The sequence below is a fragment of the Daldinia caldariorum genome (genome assembly GCF_022478825.1).
Source record: "Daldinia caldariorum strain CBS 122874 unplaced genomic scaffold F4812scaffold_2, whole genome shotgun sequence".
Lineage (NCBI taxonomy): Eukaryota > Fungi > Ascomycota > Sordariomycetes > Xylariales > Hypoxylaceae > Daldinia > Daldinia caldariorum.
Window position 1 is genome coordinate 3,598,644 of NW_025953038.1, and position 20,295 is coordinate 3,618,938.

At 47.2% G+C, this 20,295-nt stretch overlaps 4 protein-coding genes across 4 annotated transcripts; 3 read left to right on the forward strand and 1 right to left on the reverse strand.

The window, feature by feature from the left end:
• Positions 1-4,263: 4,263 nt before the first annotated feature.
• F4812DRAFT_449797 (uncharacterized protein) lies at positions 4,264-6,417 on the forward strand (the record flags this gene model as incomplete). The annotated part of the gene is made up of 3 exons (XM_047936015.1): positions 4,264-4,754; positions 4,863-5,101; positions 5,186-6,417. 3 exons carry the CDS (start codon positions 4,264-4,266, stop codon positions 6,415-6,417), a joined length of 1,962 nt encoding a protein of 653 aa, XP_047794345.1.
• Positions 6,418-6,652: 235 nt separating this feature from the next.
• On the forward strand, positions 6,653-7,634 carry F4812DRAFT_202762 (uncharacterized protein). Its single transcript, XM_047930252.1, has 2 exons — positions 6,653-6,991; positions 7,108-7,634. The coding sequence occupies exons 1-2, from the start codon at positions 6,887-6,889 to the stop codon at positions 7,444-7,446; spliced, it is 444 nt and encodes a 147-aa protein (XP_047794346.1). The 5' UTR covers positions 6,653-6,886; the 3' UTR covers positions 7,447-7,634.
• A 3,265-nt stretch (positions 7,635-10,899) lies between these two features.
• On the reverse strand, positions 10,900-15,713 carry F4812DRAFT_449798 (Pentafunctional AroM protein; the record flags this gene model as incomplete). The annotated part of the gene is made up of 2 exons (XM_047936016.1): positions 10,900-10,983; positions 11,064-15,713. The coding sequence occupies 2 exons, from the start codon at positions 15,711-15,713 to the stop codon at positions 10,900-10,902; spliced, it is 4,734 nt and encodes a 1,577-aa protein (XP_047794347.1).
• Positions 15,714-17,264: 1,551 nt separating this feature from the next.
• On the forward strand, positions 17,265-20,010 carry F4812DRAFT_416427 (MFS general substrate transporter). The gene is made up of 9 exons (XM_047933065.1): positions 17,265-18,027; positions 18,125-18,231; positions 18,301-18,437; positions 18,521-18,647; positions 18,703-18,770; positions 18,843-18,906; positions 18,967-19,515; positions 19,585-19,653; positions 19,718-20,010. The coding sequence occupies exons 1-9, from the start codon at positions 17,642-17,644 to the stop codon at positions 19,873-19,875; spliced, it is 1,665 nt and encodes a 554-aa protein (XP_047794348.1). The 5' UTR covers positions 17,265-17,641; the 3' UTR covers positions 19,876-20,010.
• Positions 20,011-20,295: the final 285 nt, after the last annotated feature.

Consider the following 20,295-nt stretch of genomic DNA (forward strand, 5'->3'; position numbering starts at 1 on the left):
GAATCTGTTTCGTGAGCTGCAACGTAACTTGTCTTTGTCTAAGACTTCGTGTTCTCGAGTTGGGCATCCCTCGTTCCTGCAGTAGCTCAGTAGTTTAGTAGTAGTTCTAGCCAGCTTGGTATACTCGTGTCGGTCGAAGCGAGGAGCAGTTCCATGTGGGAGAGATCAGTTCGCACAAGCTGAATGCAACTTCAGCCGCAGCAGACCGGATTACACAGCATCAAAGCATGGGGAATGTGTAATCGTATTCTAAACTTTCCCATGTTTTTGAATCCCATGTGCTCAGATTCGTGTTATCGTCAGCACTATAGGTCGGGAAGCGGAAAAGGCTGTGTACTCGCTTGTACGCAACCCCTAATCCCTGATCTCCTGTGCCGTTGACGCTTGCTCTGGTTCCTGACCTAGCTGACGCCTTGGCTGATGGGAAAAGAGTAGTAACACAAGCGCATGGGTGACAGACAAATGGCGATTGTAACCGAAATCCACAGGTTACAACGATGACGATGTAAGTACCAGATGTAAGTAACGATGTGGGTTCATGTGGTCACAATCGATGGTTATGCCGCATCTTTGCGCCGTTCAGGTTTTTTGCCGAACTGCACGGGCTGCCTCCCGATCCCCGCGGGATATGCGGGCGGATGGATATCCAGGGCGCCGATCAGATAACACCAATCGATCGAGAGATACGTTTAATACATAATTACAACGCTTCTCATTGGATGGTTTGAACCTGTCATGTATACCTTAGGTAACCTTTGGTTCGCTACTGACACTGCATGCAGTTAGATTAGGTATAATTTGGTAGTATGAATCAACCGAAACAACTATACTACTCGTCGGGGCTCTAGACGCCGTAAGAGTCGGAACTGGCATCTAGACTCCCGACAAGTACTAGAGGGAAAAAGTAAAAAAGAATGAACATCCAATACCTCATGAAGTAGAGCAACAAGCGCCCGGGACAACCGACATGTAAGGTACATTGGGCATACATAACACATAGCACAGCCACGCACCATGTACTCGGTAGAATGTTCCACAATCTTTTTTTCTTCTTTCCTTTCCCTTACCAATTAAAGGTCCAGATTTTCGGTTCCAGATCTCCGGGATTTTATTCTGCCAACCGTAAGCCGCGAACAGCATTTGGAATACGATTTGAAATACTGAAATGCCGTTGTCGGGTAATAATAATAATAATAATAATAATAATAATAATAATAATAATAATGCAGAGCAAAATTTTTTTTCTTGCATTACAATCTGAGCCTACCGAGGGAGTATGCACTCGGCCTCAGCAAAGCCAGACGGCGTTCGCCGTTGTTTGGTAATCTGAGGTATCGCAAGCCATCCCACAGTTGCGGTTGCGAACGGGGTTTGGGTGTATCACGTGTGATGTTAATACTGCGCTCAACCGGGTTCGGGGTCTGCGTGTGAGACCGTCTGTTACTCAAAGTGGCAGATGGAGTAGGGAGATAGGGCTTCCTTAGTCATCTCCGGGCTTATAGTACTGCAGGATTTTGCGGGAGTTAAGCATGTCGGAGTCATCGGAATACCTACGCTGAGACTCAGGCCGGCGCTCCGATTCTTATCTTCTATTAGGTATGTACTATTTCCATGGTGGCCCATGTAGGGCTGAATAACGCCAGGAGACAAAAGCGAATGCCGAGATTTCTTAAGGTTCTTTTTTTTTGTTAGAACTACTAATTCGCCGTAGCACATAGAACCTTACTGCATGTTTTTAGTCTTTTTATTTTTATATTTCTATATAGTACTAGTATGTGTATTTCTCTAGAGCGGGAAGCTAAAAAAAGAAAGTAATCGCATTTGTTGCATTAATACTGCATTAGGTACATAGTAATACCCCAAATTGCAAATCAGGACTCCGAAACTCCCGTCGCGTCCTTACTCTGTAAGCTTTTCTACGCCGATGTGTCGTCAACCCAGCCAACCCCACCGCATCCGAAGCGTACACTAAACGAAATACATAGTAATTCAAGACGATGCCTCGGGATATACTATGTACTACTCATCATCTCCAGCGCATGACTAACTTATCCATGCGACATTGCCGAAGATGCTTGAACATGATACTTTGAGTATATTTCGTGATTAAATGTTGTTGTTTATGACCATGGAACGATGGTGACTCGACTAACACGAGAGATGATCTGACTGGTACCTGACATGTGACCAATTCTCCGCGTCCGGTTCTAGATCTCACACGTGTTAGTAGATGCATCTATTCCATGTCCGTAATTCGTTCTAGGCTCGAGCTTTGTGCTTAAACTATATGTAAAGATGCCCATAGTAACATCTGTTGTTACCTACTGTACGTAGTAACGATTTTCCATATCAAAATTTTTGATCTTCTCTACCTTAGGTTCCTATTGAATTAAGTTTTTTTTGCGGCCTCACGGCACGGTCTTCGCGGGTCGGAAGTACTTACCTTTATCGGAGATACTCATTTGAGGACTGAGAGCCTCGAACTTTGTTTTATCTGCTGAAATATTTGTGGCTTGTAAATCTGGCCGTGGCAGTGCAGCCGGTGCAGATACCCAGGTGGCCCTCCGCGGATAGCCGGAAATACATCGGAATTCAGAGAAGTAACCTAGGTAGGTACCTGTGTCTACCTAAGGTACACCTCACTTTTACGCATTATCTATCAAAAAATACAGAATGGGTAAATGGTATTATAATGGATGTATCGGATAGGTATCGGGCTTAGGCATACCAACCAAATGGGGAAACCATGATGCAAGTTTGTTTAAGGGAGGTTAGTTTTTGGGGGGGGGGGGGGGGTTCAATAAAAAAAGACAGAGAATAGAACAAAGGGAAAAAAAAAAAGGCAGAAGGGTCTCATCGATGTTGTACAACCCACATATGGATGTATCTTGAATCATAACAGGGCCACCCTCACCACCCCTGCTGAACGACATGCAAACTGCATATAAAGTTACGTCATGTCAGTAGCCAGAATTAAGGGACCCTTGTATTCGTAGACCCGCACCACATTGGTACCACAGCACCACATTGCATTAGTATTCTCCAAGTACCTCCACCAAATGTATCTATTTTTCTACAGGTACGCTCTACTTCCAATCTTGTCTTGGGGCAGCTAACTTTTACACTACTACACCTTAACCGTTGAGGCATCGAATCAGCACCTGCGTGCGTATATTCCAACGAGCTGGGGACGAATAATGCCCCTTCAAGACGTATACTCCTGCACGCACTAAGCCATGTTTTATTTTTATTTTTTTTTACCTCCGGTCGAACAATAAATATCAACATCAAATACCGTTCCTATTTTGCAATCCTACCCTCATTTCCAAATAAAACAAACACAGACAGAATAACACATAAAACACATAAACCGACCAAACTCCGACATATAATCGACATTGACTTGGACTAGGAACCAGCTACGGGAAATAGGCCAAAAGCCGATCCGGGAAAACAGATCGAGAACAAAGAGGTGCGATCCTAAACCGATAGCCTGGTTGGACCACCTGACCTAGCGCTTCATTATCAAGCCATCATCATTACTATTACTCTCCCACCTGACTATTACTCATCAAATTTTATTATTATTTTTTTTTTTTGAAGAGAAAGAAAGAGAACAGAGAGATAGGACTATCGATTTATCATTAAAAGAATAATCTCTTTTTTTCGACTAAAGTGACTTGGACCAGCGGAATCCTAGCTCCGAGTCACTACGGTTCCCCATAAGGTTGGTTACCTGTAGGTACCTAACTGCCTAGGCGGAAGGACCCTCTCTGTCAAGGTTCACTTGTTCACTTTGTCATAGTTTTCCTCGGAGGGAAAAGAAAGGAATTAGGAAAGAGAGGAGAAGGAGAAAACAAGCCAAGGAAACTACGGTTTTCCTTGTACCTCCGGTATTTTGGTACTTTTCCTATACTTACCTTAGGTGGGTAATCGAACCCCTCTCATCCCTGTACTCCATTTAAATCTGGGATGTCAGGTCAATTGGGACCCCTCCGTTATTTAAGTCATTATCTTCGCCACATCTCTGCTTTCCACCCCACACTCTATGATTCTACCCGAACTAATACACAACATTACAGCATTACATACACACATACACATACATCTTTACATCTAAACTACCTACCTAACCCTTAACCAATTTACTTGGATCTTACTCTTAATTTTCCTTCCACCTTCACCACGAATTATATACGGACTCAAACTCAAACATTATTCGACGACTTTTCGTTCGCTCGACCCATCGCATCGTCGCACAATATGATGCAGATTGATCGCAATACCTACTCACCGAGTAATCACCACCCTTTCCAGCTCTTCCCTCAGCAATCTCTCGACGGCAATTCGAACACGAATAACACCTTCAGCCAGTCCACGTCGCTCTCGACCTTAGATACTGCCGCCGCCGCTATCGCCGCTACTCAGCGATACAGGACGCCCGCGACGCCCTCGACACAACAAAGCTTTGACGGGGGAAACAATAGCCAGAGCCTAAGCCAGGTTCCAGACTTGATGCCGTCAGATGCGTGGATGCTTCATAGCAGTCAACCAACTCCGAGGCCAACACATCGCTTCAACCACCAACGCGAATCCTCGCTATCGTCGCTTGGATCTAACGGTCCGGCATCGCCATATAATGGCAACACGTCAAATCCACATATTGCCGTGCAAGATTCAGGTAACGACGGGTACCACGACATAGGAGGTGGCGAGAACACCTACACATACAGCATGGGAAAACCGATGTCCATGTCCGACAACTTCTATGCCAACGCCATGTTCAACAACAACAGCAACGACCGCGATAGCAGTATTACTAATAACAGTAACAACTACCGCAATGGCCGTAATATAGTCAGCGGTCAGCACATGCCGCGCGATGTATCCTCGGTTGATGGCTTGTCAAACCTAGCGAATCAGCAGCAACAGAAGCAAAGGGGTGACCGAGGCTTAGCTCCGGCTCCTGAATTGTCGATTGGCGGTGGAAATTCTTCAGCCAGATCTCACCCCGTCTCGGTGGCGAGTTCAGTTGCAGGTGACTCACCCGCGACACCGTCGTTCCACGAATCCGAAGACGATTGCCGAAGAGCAAGGAATGGTGAGGCCTCCGTTTTTATGTCGCCCTTCGTGTGCGATTCTGACTTTGACTTTGACAACTACTTACATCTTTCCGATGATACAGTTTTTCATACCCAACAAGTTCCTAAACTAGATCGCACTATGACCGACATCTATAGCGACGAGCTATACAGCCCTAACTTCACTATAACGTCAGCTTCTCCACCGCCTCAGACCCAAATGGCGATGTCACCTAGTAACGACTTGTTCGCTCAGAGGCTCCAGGCTGCCAACAGTCAACATCTGAGCGCAGTGCAATCACCCGTCTCAAGCACATCGCGAGATGACCAGTCTCCATTCCGACAAGGTTCGCCTTACGCCTCTGTTCTCGGCGAATTTCCCCAAGTGGGCGTAGAACAAATGCAGCATATCGGATCGGCTCGACAAATCAACCAGCGGTTGAAGGCTGAAAGAGACGACAAGGAACTACAACAACATATGGCGCGCAACTCTGCGCAGCAACAAGGTACACCAAACACGATCTCGCCAAAGGATGCGTTGCTCGACTTCAACGAGTCGGATGACGGTTCTAGCATCCCTCTGTTTCAACCGCATGAGATCAATAGTTACAACATGGAGCCTACCAAGAACGGCACCACAAACGCAGCGCCTAGGACTATCTCACAACAGTCGAGCCCGTCCTTCCAGTCGATGGCATCGACACCAATACAGGCTGCATTTAATTTCTCCATGCCTAGCAATATTCAATTACCGCAGCAGTATCCTTTCCTAGGACACCGACATCAGCAGCAGCAGCATCAGCAGCAATCTTCGACCCCTGCGCCCTCAACATATTCACGGGTAAGCTCGGCTGAAGCCAGCAACTCAGAGGGCGGCGATGTTCCGAGTCAGAAACCAGCGGGAGCCAGCGCAGACGGAGGCACCTACACGTGCACATATCACGGCTGTACGCTACGATTCGAGACACCACAATTACTACAGAGACACAAGCGCGAGGGACATCGACAAGCCAACGCCCTAAGCCACATTAGGTCCCCGATCAATACGAGTGGACTTCCCGGTAGTATGCTTAACAGTCAGGCTGGACCGCATAAATGCGAGAGGACAAACCCGAGCACGGGAAAGCCATGCAATACGATCTTTTCCAGGCCCTACGATCTTACGAGACACGAAGACACGATTCACAACGCACGCAAGCAAAAAGTCCGGTGTGATCTCTGCACAGAAGAGAAGACGTTTAGTCGGGCAGATGCGCTCACAAGGCATTACCGCGTCTGCCACCCTGATGTAGAGTTCCCGGGGAAGCACCGGAGGCGCGGTGGTGGCGCCGCATGAGTTGGGGCATAGCGAAGCCTGAACGCTCTCTCTCTAATTGCAACGTATGCGACATGCACTGCCAAGACGTGCCTAAGGCAATTTCAAGGCTGTGCGATTTGCGAGCGAGAATGTTCCTGATGGAGGGTATTGGAATGGTGCTTGAATGGTGCTCGAATGGTCTGGAAGCAGGGCGGACCCAATGCAATGCAATGCCGAGGTGTAGCGAGTGGGGCTTCCATTGACGTTGGAAGACAGGATCGATATCAAGGGTCCAACGTCAATCTGCAGGGTCCTGCGGGCTAACGATGCACTTGACTGTTTACGGCATGGGTCGCGCATAGCGGTGGTCCGGCTTCTATCTTGGGCCACAAACCATGCTGATCAATCAGGACCCTTGAGTTGGGACCCGACCGATGTCCCCGCAGTGCCCGCAGTGCCCGCAGTTCCCACAGCGCTCATGACTGGCTGGTGATTCGCTGCAGGCTGTATGACGTCTCGCAATGACGTAACAATTGGAAAGTGTAGGGTTTTTGAGCGTAGTCCGCCCACTACTACAGCATCACCACCTACATCATACTCCATTTCGCTTATCGTGAGTTTTGCATCATTAACAAAGCTTTTTTCTGGTACATTCTACCGGAACGATTTACCCTCGATTCCGTCTCCGTTTCTGACGAACTCCCATGTAACCATCATGGCTGTCATCAGATCGGTTTGGCTCCTGTGGGACATGCATCACTTCGCATCGATTCAAGCTATTTGGGTAGCTCGCAGGTAAATCTAAAGCGTCACTATCTACACGGGAGCGAAAGCCTAAACATGCTCAAAGATGAAAATTTGCAGGTTCCTTGTCATATTTTCTTTTCCTTTTTTTTTATAACGGGGTTACGGGGCTACGGGTCTGGGTACCTTATAGACTTGGGAGGGAAAGAAAATTGCCGGAATCGGATCAGCGATGATTTTTATTTCTTCTCTATTCAGCCCTACACTTATTTCTTAATGGTCTTTGTTTTCTTCGTGTGTATAATTTTCGTCTTCTGCCGCTAATGGGGCAGTTACCTATTCATCTTACACCCATTGCATTTACTGGGTGCTGTACGATTCTGGTTGGGAAGTAAAAAGCATCTGAAAGAGAATTTAAATGGGTTTCACTATAACTTGTTGAATTGGGGAAAAGAAGAGAAGCATGACGAGACGAATATTGTTAATTACGACTGTATGAACAGCGGATGTATTTTTTTTTCCTTGGTTTTTCCTATGTTCACTTCATTATTTACAGCAACACACAGCATTGGGGTGGGTTAGTGCCTACAAGCGGGATCATGAGGGAAAAAAGAAAAGAAAAGGGAGACAAGAGGACATGTCGGCAGACAGGAATGGAAAAGAAATGACTGTATTATTGATATGATCGGTGAATGACGGCATGTTCGGCATGTTTAAAGAAGAAGAAAAGAAGAAAAGAAGAAAAGGAGGCATGAAGAAGCCGACAGGAAACTTTGTCAACCTTTTTATTATAGAATTAATGACCCTGCGAAGGTATACTCTTTACATATCAATATTACCTTGGGTACCCACCTACCTTATATTATTTCTTGCGCGCTTGTGGTGATATATCTAAAATGTTAGGTACCTTAATGTGAGGTTAAAGCTGGTTTACAAAGCGCATGCGGGGGGGGAGCTTCGATTTACACCTGCTGATCTGCTATCTAGTATACGTATACCTACTTGGTCTGCACTCTAATAAAGCTGACTTCCAATACATGCAGGTGCTTGAGGTTACACCAGGTACACAGGTAGATAGGAGGTAAATACCTAAGTTATAGAGAATAGATACCTGATACCCCAATGCTGGGTGACTGGTAGCCGATGTCTCCACGTAATTTTTATCGAGGTTTACACCGAATGAATGCTGCCGCTGCTGAGGTTAGTTTGTGATTGGACGGATACGATGCGATGCGCTGCGATTGTCATGTACTTTAGCATCGGACTTTTGGTTTTCATTTAGGAAGCTAGGAAGTAAGTAAGCAAAGCAAGCAAGCAATCGGCAGTGGAGAGTAAGGTTAATTGTAACAGGGCAAGCTAGAACGAAAGCTTGATAAGGCATGGGATAGGATGCATGTACTATGTATGAGGTAGGTGAAAAGAGTATAGATAGTGTATAGTATACTTTGGGTAGGTACTTACCAGTTACCTCTTACCTTAAGTGCAGGGCCGGATGTACAAGATAAGCACAAGCTTAAAAAAATGATAGATGCAAGGTCCGTCGGGTATCTAATGCGCCCCGTACTTACATAGTAGGTATTGGGCATATCAGGGTTAAAAAAGCAAAAATAGAACCAAGACTCATAAAGCGAAATGATTACATCGTACATTACTTACATGCCTTCCTCATGCACCCCGTAAACAAGTTTAGTATTATCATTCCAGGTAGGCATCTTTTTCTTCCTGCAAAGCTTTATTCTGAGATACGATCACTAGGATGCATACTACCTAACCTACATACATACATTATATCGTAGCATTTTAGGCTATGTTAACAGGTGCTCCAAATTCGTAATGTATACTTTTACCTTGTTTACCAGCTACCTCTTACATCTTACATAGTAAGTACCTACCTCTCTCCTTCGTCACACAAGGATAGGATCATAAGCCCATCAAGGCTACTACTGCACGACATGCATATTTTGTTCGTTACATTAAGCCCGAAGGGCACCATCCATACCTTAGCCTTTAGGTACAAGTAGGTAAGTACCCATCATCGTACGCACTCCCAACGACGTCATTCCGCATGCAGAAGAAAAGCTTAGGTAGGGGGTCCAAACTTAGAAATTGTTTCGTATAGTTACGGTAGCTATACCGCTTTATACTTTACTTACTTGGTACGCTTCATAAATTAAAAAAAAAAGAATCTTTATACTACTTACAGTACTTAGCGTATATGCGCGCATCTCTTCCGCTTCACTTTACAAGATGTAATGTACCTAATAACGTATCTATATAAAATTTAAAAGGCAGCTAGCTTATCGGAGCGCGGTTTTCGGCCTCTCGGCTCCCCTCGGTATTGTACAACCAGCACAGCACCTCTAGGCAGGTTAAGTATATCGTGTACCTATCCACCACCAGTTACATAAAAGGTACTTAGCTTACAATACGATAGACCAGAGTAGGTAATTAATTTAGTACCTAGGTAGGTAAAGTACGTCCCTCATAATTCGAATATTATTCGTATTAGACCTGGCCAATTAATTATTAATCAGTCAGTTAGTCAGTTAGTCAAAGTTGTGTGTTCTGGACTTTGTTTTTGTCAGCCAGTAGAATCGAATTGAATCCCTTTGCTTTTGCTTTTGCCTTTTTCCTTTCCATTCTGGAATCTCCTCGGCATTAACCGAAGCCCCCCGAAAGCCAAGCCAAGCCAAGCCAACCAAAAAGGGGGACCCACAACTGCCCGCCCCGGCCGCCTCGCTTTGAGGGGAAAAACGTTTCAACTGGCCAATTAAAGCCAAATGTGGGATGGTTCGAAAAGAAGGCGTTTTTTTCCCAGGGGAAATGTGGCTTGTCCGACCTGCCGGTTGCACTGGATGGGTGACATATGTGGCGGTGCTTTATATTACTTCCCTCGTCCATACATACCAGGTACCTAACCTAACATAACTCGTACTTGCAGACGCGCAGAATTGTACATACATAGACTTGTAAGTGTAGTATAATGTAATATAGTATACTCGTCATCATCATCACCACCACCACCAAGGCCGTCGCCTCGCATCAAAAACCCAAATAAACCTGCTTTGCCGCCTCGCCCTTATTATTTTATTTTCTGCTGTTATCAAGCCCTATAATTAATACGTAAATAGCACACGCGTCTACCTATAACGCCCCCCAAACACATATGTATCTTGCTTCGCCGCAATACCCTACCACTACTATTAACTACCTAACCTACTTACCTACCTACCTACCCAAAATCTATCACTACCTCCTACCATATGCTTCCAAGGGGCAAGGGGGTCGGCTATACACTACACCACACCACACCACACCACACTAGATCTTGACAACCCATCCCCTCGGGTGGGTAGATCTCGCCCTGCGCCTGCGCCTGCGCCTAGCTACATGTACATAACCAGTCACATGACCAGTCAGCCGGTCCAGTAAACCGGTATACGGGGTTCGTTCGGAGGGAAAGAAAAGGTTTTTTTTTTTTTTAATGACTACACTTTTTTTTTTCTGTTGAGGCAACCCATTCGGATCACGCGGGCTTTCCGTACCAGTGCCACTATCTTTATTGACATCCCGGTGTAGCCAGGAGGTAGCAAAGCATAGGTGGGTAGGTAAAGTCTTGCCTTGCCTCAACTCCGGGGAGGACGACGAAAATGTTCCTTGTATTTATTGGGTAGTATAGAAAGAAGCAAAGTTTGATCCATACGCAGTAGTATACATATACATCTAGCTAGAAAGCTAAGCTATGTGCGTCGTGGCAACATCATGTAGGTAAAGTATTCAGCTGGACGCGGCGGGCTCATCACCTAGCACAGCCGCGCGTACATCAGAGAATAGAGGTACAATGCCTGTCCAGAGTTGGAACTATATGCAGACAAACTTGGTTAATATCTAGCGTAGGTGGGGGAATCACGGTTGACAATGTAGGATATTACATTACGTACCTGGTAGTAGCCTTGAGATGCGAGAACCTCCAGCCCCGGAATAGTGGTCCATCCCGAGTTCTCGGCTAGCTCCATCAAGGGGGTGCGGCGAGGCTTGTAGGCCATCTCCAGCAGAACCCGTGGCCCTTCGATATTTTTAGTTTGGTGCAACAGGGTTGTGAGCAACGCCCACATCGAATCATCGATCGGCTTGTCTGCGGGTACCGTGCTGATGATCACGTTCGGTAGCTTCTGTACCTGGCTGGCTTCGGTTACCTGATGGATCTTGATGTTGTCGCGGAACGACGAGGACGAACGAAGAGAATCTGCAGCACTAGGATTTCGTGCCACAACGTAGATAGGGCTGTATCCGAGGGAGTGCAAAGCGTAGATGGCCGCCCGACTGGTGCCGCCAGAGCCAACTACCATTGCCCCGCCTGTCGTTGCTTCGGTTGGTGGCACCAGCCCAGCCGAGCGTAGCGAATAGACCATGCCACGCCAGTCCGTATTGTCGCCAAGCAGCCGTGGTTTAGATCCATCCTGCGAAGGTATAGGTATCACTGTGTTCACCGCACCGATAGCCGTCGCCGATTCCGATACCTCGTCAAGTAGTGACACAATGTCAAGCTTCAGCGGAATTGTGACCGATGCTCCACCGAAGTCGGGCGAAGAGATTATTTTTGTCACATCTGCCGCAGATGAAGTCTCAAACAACGAGTATTGATGAGGCAATCCGGTCTGGCGGAATAGGCTATTGTGCAAAGCTGGTGACCGCGACGCAGAAATAGGATTCCCAATCAGGTAGAACTGCTTAGGCTCAAGTTCCCCAACCAAAGCTAGACCGCTACGGATCTCGGCGGCTGATAGCTGACCAGGCGCCGCTTTGAATGGAAGGTCGGGATGCGACACAGGTGTCAAGAAGCCATTCAATACCCGAGAGAGCTTCCCAACCGTGCCCATGTTCAGAGCTATGATCGGCTTGCCGTGCGCAGCAAACATCCTGGCCTTAAAAGTAGCTAACGCGAAATTGTCTTCCATCTTTTTCGCGACACCTACTAGCTTAATGATATCACCGTATTGCAGAGCCCGGTTGTACCACGCTTGCCAGCCGCCATTCTTCCAGGACAACTTACCTTCAGGGTCATGGTGTGACGCGATGACCCGCGTAGAGTTACCTAGAGACCGGATGACTTCATCTAGGGTTTCGTCTGAAAGGGTCATTTCGAGGTCGACATATTCTACACCTGTGCGCGCTGCTACCCGGTATAGGGGAAGCAATTCGCTTTCGGATGTATATTCAAACCGACCACCCTGGGACTTGGATCGGACCGTGAATATGATAGGTATTTTCGCAGCAGAGCGCAAAAGCGCAATCTGCTTTCCTACCGATTCCGGAGAGATGTCGTCAAGCAGATCAACCCGTAATTCCACGGCGTCCGCACCAACTACAACCCGCGGGATCACATCGATCGCTGAAGACACGTTAGGCACGGTGAGCGACACGAAGAAGGAGTGTCGCTTCTTCTTGGCATCCTCGAGATGATTGCCTCTTCCAGTAATCGCTAACACAAATCGGGAAAAGTCTGCAGGAATGTCTTGGAGACCCCCGGGTGGATCAAGGTAAGGGCTGTGGTATTCGTAGTTACTGCATTCTTGGAAGAATGGCTTGCGTCGCTCATATACGCCTCTTATATTTTCGGTGTAAGCAGGACGTGTCTTGTCGCGTGTCAGGTATTCTACCATTTGCTCGACGTCGCGGTTGACGAGGAGAACCACGCCACCATTGCGATGGTACGAAACGAGCAGCTCCCGAGCCTCGGGGGTCTCAACAATGCCACCACCGCAAGAAAAGACGTGACCGCGACCTTGGTTCTTGATGACATCCTTTAGAAGCTCGAGCTCGTCGTTCCTGAAGCCTTCCCATCCTCGACCGCTTTCTTGTATAATCTGAGGAATTGTCATGCCAGCTCGACGTTCTAATTCATGGTCAAGGTCGATGAAAGGACGTCCTAGTATGATGGCGACCCAGCGACCTGTTGTAGTCTTTCCAGCACCTCGCATGCCAATGATAAAGATAGATGAGCCGGCCTCAGCTTGTTTTGCCTTCTTGTGAGACGTAGGCACAGCATCCACGCCCTCTAGACTGGTTCCGAACGATTGCGCTAGTACATCCCACCAGCCGGGCCACGTTTTGCCAGTGCATTCACGTTCCAGAATGAGGACGGGTCCCGGTGCTACTAAGGAGATGACGCTAAAGCTCATTGCCACACGGTGGTCGTCGTAACAGTAAATGCCTTCGCTCGGCTTCGAAAGTTCGGTAAGCTTTTTACCGGCAATAACGATGCCGTCCTCAAGCTCGCTACAGTGTACGCCGAATTTGGCGAGCTGCTCCCTCATCGCTGCAATACGATTGCACTCCTTGACACGCTGATTAGCAATTCCGGTGATCCGCGTCTCGCCTGATGCTACGGCAGCAAGGACGGATGCGGTTAGGAATGCGTCAGTCATGGGCTCCATGTCAACTTCAATACCCTTCAAACTGCCTGGGGTAGGTCCAGTTACCGTCGTTGATGTAGCAGTCTGTTCAACAGTACATCCCATTGGACGTAGCACATCCGTCGCGAAACGGGCGTCACCCTGCAGTGAACTTGCGCCGATGTTTGGGATTGTACAAGTAGTTCCAGTTATGGCCGCAACCGCGAGGGGGTAGGTGGCTGAGCTCGCGTCACTTTCCACGACGTATTCCTCTGGGTTTTTGTACACCCCTTGAGGAATATGATACGTGTGCGGCTCGTCGGCTGATTTTGTAACAGTAATACCAAACGACTTCATCATGGCAATAGTCATATCGATATAAAGTTGTGAGATAGGTTTGCCGCCTACCAAGCGAAGAGTCACAGGTTTCTTAGCATAAGGTGCGCACATTAGAAGCGACGAAACGTATTGGGACGAAATCGTAGCAGCTAGCTCGATCACACCGCCATCTAGCCCACCGGCGGCATCAACCTGTACTGGAAGACTGTGTTCCTGTCCAAGGTATTTGATATTGATGCCATTCGATCGCAGGGCATCAACAAGGGGACCGATAGGTCTGACTTTCATTCTAGCATTTCCAGTTAGGACAGTCGAGTTTGCACTTGACGGTGAGCATAGGGCGACCACTGTTGTTAAGAAGCGAGAAGCCGTGCCCGCATTCCCAAGATAGAGAGGCTCTTCGCTCGCTTTGAGCTGGCCGCCTCGACCAGTAACCACGAGAACCTCGCCGGCGTCCTCCCATGAGTAAGAGGCCCCATTGAGGTTGGCGATCGCTGATAACATGTACTCAGTATCATCTGAGTGGAGGAGATTCTTGACACGGCAAGTTCCCTGGCCAAGTGCAGCAAGTACCAAAGCCCGGTTAGAGATACTCTTGGATCCAGGAGGGGTGACCTGCACGTTTAGTCCCTGAGGCACCCCTGGCGTGACGCGAATAGCAGGGGTGAGGACAACCCTGATAGCGCGATCGTCGACTACGCTGGCTCGGGGTTCATGAGTTCGACCTATGGCTGATAGAAGTACAATTTTCTTCTTTTTTCCTTCGTTCTTCTTATCCACGGCCATTTTTTGAAGAAGTACGTCAACGGGACATTTCTTTCCCGCCGTCAACTTCACAATGCGCTTATCATGTAGGGAGGTCGGCAAGTCGTAGCTTGCAATGCACTTGACTAATCGAGCTACTGCTCCAGGTCGCAAGACGCCAAGGTAACGAGCTAGTTCGGCCTCCTTGACCATTCCGATTGCGACGGCTTCACCGTGCAAAACCTGGGGAGTCAGAATGGCCTCGTAAGCGTGGCCAATGGAGTGACCAAAGTTGAGGAGGTTCCGTAGGCCGCCCTCTTTTTCATCCTTAGAAACGACCTCTGCCTTAACGCGAGCCGAAGCGAGAACGATACGCTTAAGTATGGCACGAATTGGGAGCAATCTATCACTCGGGTCGGCAGTCTTGGACCGGATAGTGCCCAATATCAAGGCAGCATTTTCTTCTAAGGCCGTAAACTCGGTCTCATTCCATATAGCAGCTGTCTTAACCACCTCGGCCATGCCGTTGATGAACTCGCGAACCGGGAGGGTTTCGAGGAAAGCGAGATCAATGTAGATACGCTGAGGCTGCCAGAATGAGCCAATTAGATTCTTTCCCATGGGGGTATCGATGGCCGTCTTGCCGCCGATAGACGAGTCGACCATAGCAAGCAGAGTGGTGGGAACCTGAACAAAGCGAACGCCGCGCATGAAAGTGGCAGCAACATAACCGATCATGTCACCAATGACTCCGCCACCCAGGGCAATGATAACAGTATCTCTGGTGCATTGTTCGGAGAGCATCCAGTCTTCTATTTCTGCCTTTGTCTCACGGCTCTTGGAAGTCTCGCCAGGAGGGATGGTATAGGTAAGAAGTCGAGACTGCAGGCCACGGGCCTCAACGGCTTTGTTGAAGACTTCCACGAAAGGAGGGACATAACGATCCTGGAGGTTAGTATCGGTAATAAGAATATAGGTAGAAGATTTGATGTTATCGAGGAGATCATCAGAGACGAAAGTTCGCCAGATTCCATGATCGACAATGATAGAGTCGGATCCAAGGATGGATATTCGGGTTGGACCCGACGCAGTGCTGCTGGCCTGGTCAGTCATTGTGCTGCCGTAACACTAATGACGACCCAAGTGTAGCGTAATCCGAACCAGAACGATATCTGTAACAGATGAGCCTCGTTGGCTGCAAGCTGTAAGCTGTAAGGCTGAAAATAGCGTTTTATATCTGTATACCTACCTAGGTAGGTAGGTGTCTGTATATCTTATATCTGATATCTGTACCATACAAGGTAACAAGGATCAGGGCAAGGGGATCCCGAAAAAAGGAGCCAATCCACCACTACCTTTACCTTTAGGTATTAGATTAGGTAGATGTCTGGTGGAAATTTAGAAAGAATTGGAGGTCATTTACAGCATGAATAACTTTTCGTACCCTTTTCTCATAGGTGCGTTTTCCACCTCTTTAAATCTTAAGAAGACATAAGAATGAAATGAAATGCAAGAGAATTGGGCACCTAAGAAAAGAAAAAGTGCATCAATTCCGAACAATGAAGTTTGCTTATCGTATGAGTCGACGCTTTGAGCTAGAGTCCGAAGCGGTTGCTCAACCAGAAAAATTTAGTTGTTCCTGGGTAGAATCTTTTCTTTGTGGTTAAACAAAAAAAGCCGACCAATAGGAGTTTACGTACGCGCATGGGAGATGGTCTTTGCAATCAAGACCCAACTCCGATATGCGGGGCCAGGCGTCGAGGGGCTGAAGAGCTTGATAAATGATTATACTTGATTAATTCATAGAAACGTTATATACCATTATACTCAACTAAGCATGATAAGCATAACAGGTAAAAGATAAAATGAGAATTGCTTCATGATAGCTACCTCCTAAACTACCTAAGCAAGAGGGAAATCATTCAAAGTTATTCTTACCTACCTGGTATTCTTGTTACAAATATTTTCTATAGCAAGATAGAAGGTATATTAGAAGATAGGTAATTAATAACTCTTTGTTACGATGGAATCTTGGGAATAGTAACAAAAGCTTGCCATGCGAAGGGCGGTATGTCTTATTATATACCTACTACATAGTATGTTAGGTAGGTAGGAAACGGTTCGTTTCTGGCCGTATTTATAACCCCGATTCCCAAGGAAAAGCGCGTTGTACTCGGCGATACTATATCCGAATATTAGGTATTACCAAAATTCCATGTTGATTACTCACGCCCCCGGGACAAATATCTAAAGTCCGTCAAGATATAGCCAGTTAAAGTCAAATTCATCCCATAGCCATATCGCCGTTGACTAATTGACTAATTTACAATTGTACATTTAGGTACGAAGTAGATCGAGGTAGTTTAGCGGAGTTACCTACCTATACAAAGGTATGACAGGCAACTAACTACCTATGACGGAAGGATCAAGGGGGGTGGTATACACTACTAGATTAATAATAATAGTGTAAATGTCACTTAGTCGAGCCTAACCTGCTTTCGTATGTAGAAAGCGCTCAAGGGTCATCTTTCCGCCTAGAGTGGGTGACAAATGGATCCCGGGAAACCTCGCCGCTTCGCCGCCTTTTTTCCCATTAGGTAGGGGAAACTACCTAACCTAACCTACCTACCTCCTAATTATCAATGATAATTATATTCCATGCAAGTGGGTCTCTATCTGTTTAAATGACTAAAGGATGAGGTCGGCGAAAATAAATAAATAGATAGATAAATAGATAGATATGGACTTGTCTTTACTCTACTCTCTTTGTTGGTCTTTTACTTGTCTCTTTTATTATTATTTCTGTTAGCTGATAATATACGAAGTAGACCCACAGCCCAATAAAGACTTTCTCACGATCAGACGTTTGTTTTGTTTTGTTTTGTTTTTGCCAAGTTAGCTAGCTATTTTGTTCCGAACCCGGAATTGCCACTACCGTAGAACCCGGGGAAAAACGCCCTTCTTCGGCGCCGGCTCGTCCCGTAAGTTCGGTGTAACAAAAGGGGAAAAGGGGGGGTTACCTTAGGTACATAACCTAAACTATGTCTTCCGGCGTGGACAAACTTCCCATCGACTCGGAGAAGCCCGAGACCGATTCGCAGCCGGACACGGCCTCCGTCGGCACACAAGAGTCTGTCGCGGAGGAGGAGGAGGAGGACCAGCGCCAGCCCGACGTAGCTCGTATACGCTCCTCCTCGCTGGCGCGTATACGGTCGAACAATGGACACGGGTGCGCCGACTTAGACGAAGAAGCGGGCGACGCGACGGACGACACAACCGCGTCTGCGCAGCAGCGTCATCAGGTTGCCGAAAAGGACCCCTTCGAGGTATCGTGGGATGGCGACGACGACCCCCTATGTCCTCGGAGCATGGCCACCGCCCGCAAGTGGCTTGCCGTGATAACGGTTGGCGTGGGAAGTTTATGCGTGTAAGTGTAGTACCATTAAGCGTCCCTGTGAATGAACTCGAAACATAAGGTACCTACCTACCTACCTGATATTCTAATATTTAATCCATACCTATAGGACTTGTACGAGTTCTATATACGCGTCGACGTATAGCCAGATGAACCCAGAGTTCCACATATCGAGTATTGTCGGCACCCTCGGGTTATCGCTTTTCGTCCTCGGGAGTATGTTGTTACCCGCTGGCTGGCTGGCTGGCGCCCCCGAGTCAACTTTTGCTAACTGCCCAACTCTAGTTGCTCTTGGTCCCCTTCTCATGAGTCCGCTGAGCGAGTTTATTGGGAGGCGGCCGATTTACCTAGCTTCCTGGGCCATGTTTTTGATATGGTTGATACCGAGTGCCCTGGCTCGCAACATTGCGACTATGTTGGTTGTATGTTCACCCACTTGATCTAGAAGCAAAATCGACGCGTATCAATTTTCTTTATCGCGATGGGAGACTGACCTTACCGATAGGCGCGATTTATCGACGGGTTTGCCGGAAGTTCGTTTCTCAGCGTCGCTGGTGGTACCGTCAGTGACATGTTCAGACGCGACCAGATCCAGGCACCGATGGTTATAGTATCGCTGAGCCCCTTTATTGGTTAGTGAATACCCGTCAGTATAGGTTCATGTGAGGTAAAACTAACGAACTACAGGACCTAGTCTAGGTCCTCTCCTCGGTGGCTTTATTAATTACAATACGAGCTGGAGGTGGACGCACTACGTACGTTGTTAAATACCCCTTCGCTCCTGTCGATTTGGCAGGGGTCACGTTGCTAATTTCCAATTGCGATAGACAATGATCATCTGGGCTTTTGCTGAGTTTATCATGATTCTTATCTTCGCTCCGGAAACATACCGTAGGTGGTGGTTATGATTCAATAATGCTATCTGGTAGACATATGCTGACAGCGATGTAGATCCCATTAAGCTCCGTGAGAAAGCCAGAAAACTAAGGAAAGAAACCGGCGACGAGAGGTGGAAGTCGCCTATGGAGAAGTCGTCCAAGTCTGTCGCATTGACTGTTGGATACTCCCTCCTTCGACCATTCGAACTCCTAATCTTTGAGCCCATGTGCTTATTGCTTTGTCTTTTCTCTGCTATTTTGCTGGGCGTCCTGTACCTGTTTTTCGGGGCGTTCCCCCTAGTCTTTGGTAACACCTACGGCTTCAACCTCTGGCAAACGGGTCTATGCTTCCTCGGTATTTTTTTCGGAATGCTTGTCGCCGCGGCGACTGACCCCATATGGCGCCGCATCAACTACCGACTTCTCGAACAACACAATGGCGTCCCCGAACCGGAATTCCGACTGCCATCAGCGATTGCAGGTGCGGTTTTAGTCCCCATTGGGCTCTTTATATTCGCGTGGACGGCGTACCCGTGGATCCATTGGATAGGACCTATTATCGGCTCAGGTATATTTGGCTCCGGCACGCTCTTGGTGTTCACCGGAATATTCACCTTCCTCGGTAAGTTAGAGAGAATGCCGCAGACCAGAAAAACTTTTAGCTTTCATAACTAACGGGTTGCCGTCGTAGTGGATGCATACCCACACTACGCTGCTTCAGCACTTGCTGCCAATAGCTTCGTCCGGTGTACTTTTGCTGGTAAGTCCGGACTTTGGAGACGAAGTGCCCGTTATCATCTGCCGAGCTGACTCCCCTTCCGTAGCTGCGTTCCCCCTTTTCGGAATACAGATGTACGATAAACTCGGTTATCAATGGGGATCTAGCGTGCTGGCATTCCTGACGGTAGCGATGATGCCTTTCCCGTACCTATTTTTCCGATATGGAAAGCAAATCCGGAAGAAGAGTAGATTTGCTAATTAAGAGAGGCGGGATACGTATTATGTTACGAGCTGTATTGATACAAAAGATGGCACGAGTTGTTTAATGTAATGAAGATTTAGAACGCAGCCAAAAGTAAATACGGTTGTGAATGATGGACCACATTATTAATACATAGGTACCAGGTAGTATATACAGTTTTTCCATGGGAATATGATCTGGACATAAAATACATGAGAAATGGTACTGTAGGAGATGGTTAGCCGCAACTCCAAGAATTAAAGTGAGTAAAGGGGATTGATTAGGTATTACTACAGCTTCATTCAGCATTTCGTGTTGTCCAAAATGAAATTGAGCGTCTAGGCAACGATTCCCCCACAATATTAAGGATACTTTATAAGCGTCAACCGAGTGAATAAATAGGTAGCTATTGTTTGACGTATTGAATTGTAGCTAGGCTAT

What these genes read in the sequence shown, in the direction of transcription:
- F4812DRAFT_202762 (XM_047930252.1), top strand. Translation starts at nt 6,887, where the DNA reads ATGACGTCTCGCAATGACGTAACAATTGGAAAGTGTAGGGTTTTTGAG. An exon ending in CATACTCCATTTCGCTTATC is followed by an intron (nt 6,992 to 7,107) that starts GTGAGTTTTGCA and finishes GGCTGTCATCAG; the next exon opens with ATCGGTTTGGCTCCTGTGGG.
- F4812DRAFT_416427 (XM_047933065.1), top strand. Translation starts at nt 17,642, where the DNA reads ATGTCTTCCGGCGTGGACAAACTTCCCATCGACTCGGAGAAGCCCGAG. An exon ending in GCTGGAGGTGGACGCACTAC is followed by an intron (nt 18,771 to 18,842) that starts GTACGTTGTTAA and finishes CAATTGCGATAG; the next exon opens with ACAATGATCATCTGGGCTTT. An exon ending in CTTCGCTCCGGAAACATACC is followed by an intron (nt 18,907 to 18,966) that starts GTAGGTGGTGGT and finishes ACAGCGATGTAG; the next exon opens with ATCCCATTAAGCTCCGTGAG.